Genomic DNA, 12,412 nt, shown 5'->3' with positions numbered 1-12,412 from the left:
GTCTCAGGTGGGGGAGTTATTTCTGTATTCATTTATTAATTAAAACATGCTGACGAGCAGAAGGACATGAAAACAAAACAACTTTTCTTTGTTGGACTTCAGACAGACACAAGGCACAGGGGAAGCGTTCCATTCATCACAATATTATTCAAGAAAAGATGACACACTCGGATGGATGGACAGAAGGAGGGCCTAATTTCTCCCACATGGAATGTGACATGGCATTGTTCCTGAGGACTGCAGTGGGTGCAGTGTCTTTTACTGAAGACAGAAGGGTTAAAAACGGATTCCCACACCAGTATAATGACCCATGACTCATGAGATCAACTGCATGGATTTGTACACAACCTCATTAGAAAACAGACTGAAGTCATCACAGTAAAGTGCCCACAGACCTCTGTAGTGCCTGAGCACACTCAGACCAGATCTTTGTACGCCTTGGCACACTCAGACCAGCTCTTGTCCACCTCCCGCTTGCCCAGCTCCCACAGGCGGCTCAGGTGTTTGATCCCCGTCCGGGACGTGATCATCAGGTACTCCTCGTTCTCAGGCTGCTGCAACACTGAGTAACGGGCCAAGACTAACGACTGGCTGAACCTGCACAGGACCAGCAGGAAGAGGCAGTCTCTCTCGGCCTCGTTCAGGGGAAAGACACTCTCGTAGCCTGCCAGGACGTGGCCGCCCACCTCCACCGGACTTGGGTTCTCGATCATCATGTACATTATGGTAATGGCGAGCTCGAAGATGTAGTAGCCATTGCTCATATCCCCGAAGTCCAAGATTCCAGATATTTTATACTGTGAAGGACCGTCCAGCATTGCCAGAATGTTGTGATCGTTGAAATCTCCATGGTTTATACCTTACAGGAAAAAGGACATTGTTATTACTTGTGAATTTTAGAGTGAAAACTACAGTGAATTTCTGACTACTGACAATAACTGACTTCTAACAATAAACTGAAAATAAATTACACACTAAAAACTCAGCATATAGAAAAAGAGAGGACCGGATGAAAAATGGCTCTTACATTTGCGGAAGGCACTCATCTTGGGGAGCACCTGAGCCTTGTACTCCTCAATGACCTTGCTGACGACCTGCTGCATAGGGTCCCCGTCCATCACAGGAAGGTACTGCTCCAGCAGGGGGATGCTGGACAGGCTCCAGATGAAGTTCTCTCTCTGGAGAACGCTCAGATTGGGGTGTTCCATCTGAGGAGACATTCACCATGGAAACCAGAGTCATTCAATATAAAAATTATATAAATATTCAATCATACAAAAATGCATGAGTACATAAATAAATGTATGAATTATTTTATAAATGATATGGCTGAAAAACGAATGAATACCAACAATATAACTTTTTATCTGAGAGTAAATTCTTACTTCTTGGAAGACTTTGTCCATGGTGGCAGCCATTTTTCCAACTTCGTACAGGATAGTAGGAGAGGTGGGGATCTTGGCAACAGTTGTACCGGGTAAATAAGTTAGCAAACGTACCAAGTACTTCTGAGGCCCGAAGCCACAGTCTGTAATTAACATGTAGAAAGGCATTTTTTTAACATGTTGCAAAGACACAGTCTGTCATTTCAGGTTGTCAAACATGTCAACAAGCACCGAAGTTCACCGGTCCTTCAGGGACAGAGGCCTGTTTGACTTTTTTAGGAAGTCTATGATGCCTTGATGTTCTGGATATTTCCCCTAGCTATAAGTATTGATGCACAAGTGGCTTATATGATTATGTTATAGAGGACATCAGCAATAACAACATACGAGTAAAAGGAGTGTTTTAAAATAAAATTGTATTTAATTCAAATGTAAAATCACCCTTACAAATACTTTTATTCAGAGGTGCTCAGAATTTGTACAAAAAAACATTGTAAAGATTTCAGAGAGCTAAGACTTTTGAACTCTGAACCTTGTAAAGATAGGTGTTGGCTATACATAGGTGAGTTTAGCATTCAGAAAGTGTGTGTGGTTTCACTACATATTTATAATAGCAGAGTGACATGTTTCTTTCCAAAATGTGTGTCCCTACAAATCCATATTGATGAGTTACCTGGGACACCTCAGACAAAGACAATGGCCATTGCATAATAGCTGAGCTCTGGAATGTCTTTGTGACTCACTACCCCCAGAGGTTTTCACGCCACACCATGGTCCAATAGAGATCACTGAATCACCATTACTTATCATATGAATAGCTGTCGTTTGCTAATGGGTGGGCTCCTTAGGAGCAGAAACCACACTGACAGACTGAAATTTGCAAGAGATCAGCTATATTCTCCTTACAAAGTACTTATTTATATTTAATTTTCGAACTGTATGTATTTTAAAAGAAAAGGGTCCAAGGTTCATGTGGGTTTTCTTTATATGTCTATAGGTAGAGTTTTGACAACAGGAAAAAAAGGGTTAACAGATGCAATAGGTTGTTGATTAGATATTGATTGACTGATGCACACTGTACCGATCTCTTCTAGACTCATGAGCAGATCCGTTTTTGTGGGAATGGCCGTCTGGGCAGGGAGTCCCCTGCTGTGAAGGAAGTTCATGGCATGGGTTTGCAGCTCTAGCAGAGTGGGGTTCTGGCTGTCCCCAGAATTCATGACCTTTAGCACATACTCCCCACCCTCTCTTACAGACACATAGAAGTTTTGGTCATCGTAGCTTGGAAGTGTACGAATCTCAGAATCACTCAAGCCGTACAGGCGTCTAACTAACTCTGATACGTGTGCATGGCTGAGATTTGGTTTAGAGTCCTTTGATGCCATTTCACCTGCAACAAAAGGTATAATAATAATTATCATTATTGTTGTTGTTGATGTTGTTTTACTATGAGCATGCATAGTAGTCCAGGCAAAATAGCCCATTTTGGAGCCAAAAATAGAATTATTTGTAAAATATATTTTTTCAGCACAGATCATTTCTATGAGGTGTCCAGAACAACATACTAAAAGTCCTAAGAGATCCTAGTTGAGGAAATATGTTTATTTCTCATCAATCTGAGATGTGTGCTAATAATGCATGGCAAGAAAACACCTTTTTTTCCTTTACTCCTTTCAAAATAAAACTTTACACAATGAAAGTACCCAGAAAGTACATACAGCTAAGATAAAACTCTTACATTAGTGAGATTGCTGGGGCTAATGTGTTGGCTTATGGAATCAGATCAATGCCATAAATATTTTGTATCTGTTATATAGATTTTGTATCTGTAATATAGATTTTGTATCTGTGAAACCATCTACACTTCCAAAACCTATCTACAGATACGGATTTCAAATACGAAATGTATCTACAGTTTCAAAAACTATCTTCACTTTCAAAATCTATTTACAGATACGGATTTCAAATACGAAATGTATCTACACTTTTAAAAACTATCTATCAAATCAAATTACGAAATTTGACAGACAACCGAAAGCCTGTGCAAACTGCAAAATCATAACATGCTTACAACACGTCTTTGCCTATTAATTGGAGAGAAACATTTACTGACTGGAAAGAAAGTCAGCGTAGGTGTTACCTTTGACGTTGATATGTCCTCTCGACAGCGAACTACACGACTTTCTGCACTGTTTGAGGACCTCCCCAGATGTAAGGACGTCCAGCGCTGATTACGTGAAATGGCCATGTTCACGAGTACACTGTGGCGGCGATGAGCGCTTCAGCGCGCACTCCGAATTGGAAGCGTGTATCAGCATATTCTATATATATTGCGCGGCTAAATACACGCTTTCAATTCGGAGCGCGTCGTCGCTGCCACAGTGTACGCGTGTAAATAAACATAGCGCAAAAAGTAAGGAAATTTGTGTTTGGTAGATTATTTCTTTGTTGTAACAATGCTTCTTTGCAATACATCTTATACCGCTGGAAAGCCTGTTTATTTACCTTTTAAATGGTGCCACATTTGTAAGGAACATGCATTAGGGGTATGAGGAGCATTTTAAATGGTACCCGCAAAACGCCAGTGTCACCTTCTATAGTGAAGAGGCGGATCTGGGATGCTCGCCTTATAGGCAGAGTGGCAAAGAAAAAGCTATATCTGAGACTGGCCAATAAAAAGAAAAGATTAATATGGGCAAAACAACACAGACATTGGACAGAGGAAGATTGGAAAAAAGTGTTCTGGACGAATTTAAAGCTTGAGGTGTTTGGATCATACAGAAGAATATTTGTGAGACGCAGAACAGGTGAAAAGATGTTGGAAGAGTGCCTGAAGCCATCTGTCAAGCATGGTGGAGGTAATGTGATGGTCTGGAGCTGCTTTGGTGCTGGTAAAGGGGGAGATTTGTACAAGGTAAAAGGGATTTTAAATAGGGAAGGCTATCACTCCATTTTGCAACGCCATGCCATACCCTGTGGACAGCGCTTGATTGGAGCCAATTTCCTCCTACAACAGGACAATGACCCAAAGCGCACCTCCAAATTATGCAAGAACTATATAGGGAAGAAGCAGGCAGCTCGTAGGCTGTCTGCAATGGAGTGGCCAGCATAGTCACCAGATCTCAACCCCATTGAGCTGTTGTGGGAGCAGCTTGGCCGTATGGTACGCAAGAAGTGCACATCAAGCCAATCCAACTTGTGGGAGGTTCTTCAGGAAGCGTGGGGGAAAATTTCTACAGATTTCCTGCAAATAGACCCTTTTTTGACAAAAGCAAAGTTTGAAGAACAAAATTAATATTTCAAATAAAAATCATTATTTCCAACCTTGTCAATGTCTTGACTATATTTTCTATTAATTTTGCAACATATTTGATAAATACAAGTGTGTTTTCATTGAAAACATGAAATTGTCTGGGTGACCCCAAACTTTTGAACGGTAGTGTACACTTAAAAGTACTTAAATATATATTTACATACAATATATACAACAACAGCACACAGTAAAACAGAATATATATATATATATATATATATACTTATGTACAATACATACAACAACAGTACACAGAATAATAAATACAGAAATACAGAAATGGTATGTGTGATTTGAAGTCAATAAAGTGATTAGTGTTTAGTGCATGTTTGTATTTAGTGTTCTGATGGCCGTCGGGAAAAAACTGTTCTTAAGACGTGTGGTCCTTGCTCTAAAGGATCTGTACCGTCTGCCTGAGGGTAGGAGAGTAAACAGGTGCTGGCCTGGGTGAGAGGAGTCTTTTAGGATGTTATTGGCCCTGCTAAAGTAGCAGGAGCGGGACAATGGATTCCAGGTAGGGCAGGGAGCAGCCAGTGATCTTTTGTGCTGTGTTGATGACCCTTTGGAGGGCTCTCTTGTCTGCTACAGTGCAACCGGAGTACCACACCGAGATGCAGTAGGTCAGTACACTATCGATAGTGGTGCGGTAGAAGGCCACCATCAGTTTACACTCCAAGTTGTTATTCCTGAGTACTCTCAGGAAGTGTAGTAGCTGCTGTGCCTTTTTTACTGTCACTGAGGTGTTGGCAGACCATGATAGGTCATCTGTTAGGAGGGCTCCTAAGAACTTGAAGGAGTGGACATTCTTCACACAGTCCCCGTTGATGTAGAGTGGGGCCGGATCTGCACTTTGCCTTTAGTAGTCCAGAATTAATTCTTTCGTTTTTGTGGTGTTCAGTGAAAGATTGTTGTCTGAGCACCACACTGTCTGTATTGTACCTCATTGTGGGGCAGCCGTGGCCTACTGGTAAGGGTTTCGGGCTGGTAACCGGAGGGTGGCCGGTTTGATCCCCGACCAGTAGGAAAAATGTGGGCGGGGGAAGTGGTAGAGCACTGCTCTCCCATCCCCACATCCACCGCTGAGGTGCCCTTGAGCAAGGCACCTAACCCCAATCACTGCTCCCTGGGCGCTCAAAAGCAGCTCACTGCTCCGGGTTAGTGTGCTTCACTGTGTCCAATTTCCATTTCCATTCCAATCTCTGTACGCTGACGTGTCATCAGCAAATTTAATGATAGTGTTGGTGGGATGGGTTGGAGTACAGTCATGAGTGTACAAGGAGTACAGTAGTGGGCTCAGCACACAGCCTTGTGGAGAGCCAGTGCTTAGTGTGATGGTTGAGGAGGGGTCGGGGCCTAGTTTTACAGTTTGTGGGCGGTTTATCCAGGTGCAGATGGAGGGGGAGAGGCCTAGTGCAGTTAATTTGCTGACTAGTATGTCAGGGATGATCGTATTAAAAGCTGAGCTGTAGTCAATAGGTTCCACGGAGCTCAGTGCGGTGTGGAGGGCTACGTCGATGGCATCTTCCATGGACCTGTTCGCTCTGTAAGCAAACTGATGCGGGTCGAATGTGAGGGGAAGGGTTGATTTGATGTGGCGTGAAACCAGTTTCTCAAAGCACTTCATTATTACAGGTGTAAGTGCAATCGGTCTATAGTCATTTAAGCTGTTGATGGCTGGTTTCTTAGGGACGGGGATGATGATAGCTGATTTTAGGCAGGGTGGGATGGTGGCTAGAGTAAGCGAAAGGTTGAAGATCTTAGTGAAGACCCCAGCGAGTTGGTTGGCACAGGAGTTGAGTACCTTTCCAGATATTCCGTCAGGGCCAGCGGCTTTACTGGTACTCACTGATTTGAGCACACATCTCTCACCTCGTGTTTTTGTAGGGTGAGAGTGTGGCTGCTGGGGGTTGGTGGTCATTGCAATTGGTTATAAAGGTAGTCATTTTTTGTTGGACTGACGAAACCTAGTTATGTCAACAATTTCTACACAATGCAGTTAAGTAGTTTCAATATTATTTGGTCAAGTTAGCCTTCAATGATCAGGCAGTGTTCATCCAACTAAACAGACCATCATAACTTTGACCTCACTTATGTAATTCTAACTCAACTGGATTTACTAACACCAACTGAACAACTCCTTGTAGCTCCAACTTAACTGACTTGAATAAGCAGTACCTAAAATCACAATACAAACAAGGCTGACTTAGTTTAGTCAGTTTAGTGTTGCACAATGATGCACACATGCTTATATTAGGTGGCGACACAGGACACACACACTCACAGGCGGAGGTCGCCGTGAATTTGACTTCTGCATTTTCCCATCCCAGACCGTCCTTTCTTCCAGAACCCCAGGAGCAGTGGGCAGCTTATAAGCAAGTTTTCATTTTAAGTTAGACTTAAGTGGACTAGATTTAGAGGTGATTGTTCATTTTAAGTTAGAATTAAGTTAGACTTACTAAAGTGGACTAGATTTTAGAGTTGATTGTTCATTTTAAGTTAAACTAAAGTGGACTAGATTTTAGAGGTGATTGTTTATTTTAAGTTAGACTTACTAAAGTGGACTAGATTTTAAAACCAAACATTTTTTGTTAAATTGAATATAAGTACATTTATTTGATTCAGCAACTCGCAGAGTTCACTTTTTTGAATGTACGTGACTATTTGTTACATTATATTTCTCACCGCGGATCAGGAGGAAAAGATGTCCACTTCTTTGAAGGTCAGAGAGGCCAACCGTTAAACAGATTACAGACTCTAAGCCTTCAATACATTAATCTTTAGATTAGATCGACTCTGATATTAGATTGATCTCATGGCGTAACTACGAACCAACAGACAGAAAGTGAAAAATGTCAAGAATATTGATAACCTTTCAGAAACAGATCTCATTCCTCTACCCCTCTCCCCTTGGGATATAGTATAATTTGTTGCCTCTTGCAGCCAGAGAAGCTCAATACTCGCATTTAGCATCATCAGACCATGCCCACCGTATCTCCCCAAACATGGGAGAGAGACATTTTATGGTTGGTTGGACCATGGGCAACAAGAAAACCACTTAATACCACTGATTTTCAATGTGGCCAAAGGCTGTTTAAATTAGCTGTTTAATTAGCTGCCTTGCTTTTGTTGTCTGGTCTTTTGAGAGAAGCAGGAGGGTAAGTTACCTTAATTGATGAAAAGTTCACAGACGTACGTTTTGATTGACATTAAGTATTTGTTCCATAGTATTTTGGGGTGGTATGTTGGGAAATGCTACCATTTTTCGTAAGGCTACATTTTGTAATGAATGTTATGTGAAAATGCTTTTCTGCATTATTCATTCAACCCATAAGCTAAATTTTTCCTCAACAAGAAACTCTGCACTGAAAGTCTGTTTACTTTCAGACAATTAAGCAAGTCCCAAAGACCTACATGCTGTATTTGCTGACGTTACACTTCTGAGTTTCCCCATTTTGATTTTGTCTGCTAGTATGTGTCTGTGTAATCTTTCCTCAACAAGAAACTCTGCACTGAAAGTCTGTTTACTTTCAGACAATTAAGCAAGTGCCAAAGACCTACATGCTATTTTTGCTGACGTTACACTTCTTAGTTTCCCCATTTTGATTTTGTGATTTTGTTTCTGTGTTCTCTTCTAGAAGCAGGTTTTATGCAAAATTATGGACTCAGAGACGTATTGGTGAGCGAGAACGAATTTGGTGCTCAATCCATCTGTCCCATGATGGGTATTCATTAATTCACGCACACACAGAGACACAGATGGTTGTGGATCACCGGATTGCTCTTTCAAACATTAATATGCTATGCTGTTCTCAGTGACCTCACACTGTTACTGAATGAGCCACAGGCATCAGTTACGTGTATATTCACCTATATCTTATACTTTATGAAGAGCCACAGGCATCAGTTACAAACGTGTGTATTCACATACATCAACATGTTTATGAGCCACAGGAATCAGTTACATAATTGTATATTCACAGTTAATGTGTGTACGAATGAGCCATAAGATCACTTAAATACATGTATATTCACATGTATCAACATGTTTATGAGCCAAAGGTATCATTTACATATGTGTGTATCCACAGATGTTAACGTGTTTACGAGCCACAGGTATCAGTTACATACATGTATATTCACATATATCAACATGTTTATGAGCCACAGGTATCATTTACAAATGTGTGTATCCACAGATGTTAACGTGTTTACGAGCCACAGGTATCAGTAACATACTACTATTCACATATATCAACATGTATGAATGAGCCACAGGCATCAGTTACATACGTGTGTATTCACAGATGTTAAAGTGTTATTGAGCTCCTGAGCTATGACCTGTGTGCTGTCTTTTGGATTCTCCTTGTAGACTGTACTTTGGCACCTATAGTATTTAACTTGAAGAACCCTGCCTCTGGGTGTCTACCTTAAAGCACTACATGGGTAGTACAACAGTGTTCCCTGTCCTTCAGACAAGGACCAGATTATTGACCGGACAATTGCTTCAATTTCTTTTAGTTTTTTTTATCTTTGTAATCACCTTCTATTTGTGCACTCCCCCTTGACATTTAATGTGAGAATTAAATTAAAGTTTCTCAGAATATGTATCTGACATATTGTTCTTGCGGGTTGTAATGCACCTTATTACACGGCTCTTCTTATTGCTATAGAATGCTCCATTCACTTGAATGGGGCTTCCCAACGTTCTGCTGTCAGTTATTAACAGATAGCTGACCGTTGCTATGCAATAATGACCGCTGTCAAGGAAAGTGGCCTTTTTGCCTCTGATTCGCGTCGGGGTGCTGTTCGCCCTGTCGGGGCTTATTTTCCCGACAATGACCTGCGTTCTATACATTATCCCTTACTTAATGACCTGAGGTGCTGCTTAGCAATCACAGGCATTCTTGGGAGTGTGGAACCAGTCATGCTTTGCTTGAAGTCACATATAAAACATGTGGATCCAGGGAGCTGCATTAAAGCCATCATAAATACACTCAAGGCCTGTACTAGACTTACAAGACACTTTATCATGACCCTTTGTTTATCATTGGTTAATCACAAAATGTATAGAGAGAAGGGAAGGGGAGGGAAAGGAGGGGCCACAAGGGAAGAGGAGGAGAAGAAAGTACAGTAAGAAGATTAATTCATGCATCAGGATAAGGATAAAACGTATTAGCATACATGCTGCATACATGAAACATACAAGATGTACATACAGAATTGATATAGGATAAAAATGGAGAGAACCAGCTTTTAAAGTATTGGTTTAACACACACACACACACACACACACACGCACGCACGCACGCACGCACGCACGCACGCACACACACACACACACACACACACACACACACACACACACACACACACAGCCCACAATGGAAATGAGAGTAGGAGGGCAGGAGAAGAGCCTAAGTGGACAGATAGATATATATGTGTGTACAGACAGTATATGTATATTTAAGCAATATAGCACAAGTGGGAGTGGGGTAGCTAAGGGATAATCCCACGGGTGGTGTTCGGCCGTAGCCATCGAGGCCGAAGGCCGAGTGGCGTAGGCAACAACACCCGTGGGATTATCCCTTACCTACCCCACTCCCACTCGTGCTATATTGCTTTTATAAAACAATTCTACTGTCAACAAATTAACATTTCAACACGAAGTTGTTGATTAAAAATGGTTTATTTCGCCATTGTTTCTCCGCAACAAAAAATAGTTCCATTGTCAACGTCTTGGTTTGGAATTTTAAAAACTTTGAATTAACGGTTATCATCAATGCGAATGTTTCATCGGAGTGATTTAATTTTAGCTGTGAAAAGTCCCGTAACTGTAGGTATGTTGACGAATAACCTATAGCATGGAACGTCTCTCGTCCAATCAGAAACAGCTAAATTATGCGCTAGAACCCAATTGTTTTATAAATAATTATAGGTTATGGGGATTAGGAAGAATGTTGTCAGCCGTCAGCACTGGCAGGCAAAGGTATATGGGAGAGAATACGGACAGGTTAGTAAACATGTTAATCATACACAAACATAGAATAAAGGTTTTTCATGCAATACCATAGATCAGACACCCCATAGATCTGATGACATTGTGATGAAATACTACAGCAACTTCACTAAGTCATTGTTCTCTGCTTTCTTAACAAGATGCCTGAAAATGTTAACAGAAAATGATAAAATCAAATATAAATATGTTGCATGTTATAATGGTATACATCGTATAATGTTAAAATCATTTGAACATATACAAGATGTTTCTCTGGATGCGTACACTGCCATACCACCTTTGACAACAATGTTAGAAATAGATTGGAAATTGGTAATAAGGAACAAATGTTTTTAGGAGTGATGCCGAAGATGCCTGTTTTCTGTTGGACAGGTAATAAAGCCATCAATCTAAATGCCATTTTTTATTTGATAGTGTGGTAAAGACTTTTCAGGCCACGCAGATGTGAGTGCACCTTTATTCATGGCACCGGGGAAAGTGACAAGCACCACAAGTTTCAAGGGTCAAGCACCACAAAGGGTCAAGCAACAAATCCAAGCTCTGTGGGGCAAAGCCCCCATGTCACACATACAATCCCATTATTTCAATAAAAAAAAACACGTGGCTAACAGACATATGACCATATTTGCTTTGGCTGGTTTCTATGAGGACTAGGAAAAAGTGATGACTCAAGGGAGGTTTCACAATGTACTATATACATCCTTCTGTCTTTCAATTGCTGTCATCACATGCTTCCTCCCATAGTATCAATTATGTATGTCAGCATCCTTTCCTGCTACTGTTAAGCCATGTATGTTACATTGTGGCTCATGACTACTTAAAGTGGGTCCCCCTGGTCCTGCTAATATGTTTCCCCTGTTCCTTGTTAGGAGAAGGAATTTGTGTATGCATCAAAATACATATTGCAGTCATAAGACCTCAGGAGCAGAAAGAAGAGCATATCTTTCCAACCTACACACATCTCACACAACACTTTAAGGTGTAATAACACAAAAATGAACCTACAATTGCTTCAGCTAGAACATGACCATGAGCACTAACCAACATTGTTCAAATTGGAGGATACCAATACCAGGATTGTAATTTTTTTTGTGATCAAATGTTTTTATTTTTTATAACAATGAATTCATACAGGAAGAGCAAAAAAGCAAAACATACATATTAAATGTAAATAAGAAGTTCATATAAGTGGCCAGAAAGTCAAGGAGAATACACATACACCAATATATGGAGGACAGAAAAGAGACAAGAGACAGACATACATGACATGCATAGGGACATAGACAAATGGATGGGACTTAACTAAAATATCTTTGGATAGAGGCTTAGGTTCAGAGGCGGAGTGGCCATCGGGACGACCTGGAGATTTCCCGGTCGGCCGGCAGGCCAATGAGCTCACGAGAAGCAGCCTGAAGACTGCACGCAGCCTTGGGAAGTTCATGAGCGGCCCATTGAGTTAAAATAAATGTCAATCACTTCTTGTTCCCGTGAAAATCGCCATGTTCCCCGACAGCTGAACGTGAGTGTAGTCCAATCTATATATATATAACACTAGTTGTCTCTCTACATCTCACTCATGGTGTATGTCGAACTCACTTTCATTAATCCAGCCTACTGATCTTTGTTTAACCTCCTATCTTGATCTAATTATTTTTATTCAGACGTTATATAACTTTCATGACCATAAATATAAATTGT

At 40.9% G+C, this 12,412-nt stretch overlaps 1 protein-coding gene across 1 annotated transcript; it reads right to left on the bottom strand.

The window, feature by feature from the left end:
- Positions 1 to 416: 416 nt before the first annotated feature.
- LOC308361278 (hydroxylysine kinase-like) lies at positions 417 to 2,770 on the bottom strand (the record flags this gene model as incomplete). The annotated part of the gene is made up of 4 exons (XM_080833573.1): positions 417 to 859; positions 1,028 to 1,208; positions 1,386 to 1,528; positions 2,467 to 2,770. 4 exons carry the CDS (start codon positions 2,768 to 2,770, stop codon positions 417 to 419), a joined length of 1,071 nt encoding a protein of 356 aa, XP_080689699.1.
- Positions 2,771 to 12,412: the final 9,642 nt, after the last annotated feature.

This window comes from Sprattus sprattus (assembly GCF_963457725.1).
Source record: "Sprattus sprattus genome assembly, chromosome: 2".
Classification (NCBI taxonomy): domain Eukaryota; kingdom Metazoa; phylum Chordata; class Actinopteri; order Clupeiformes; family Clupeidae; genus Sprattus; species Sprattus sprattus.
Note: the sequence above shows the minus strand (reverse complement) of the source record. Positions and strands in the feature narration are given on the sequence as shown.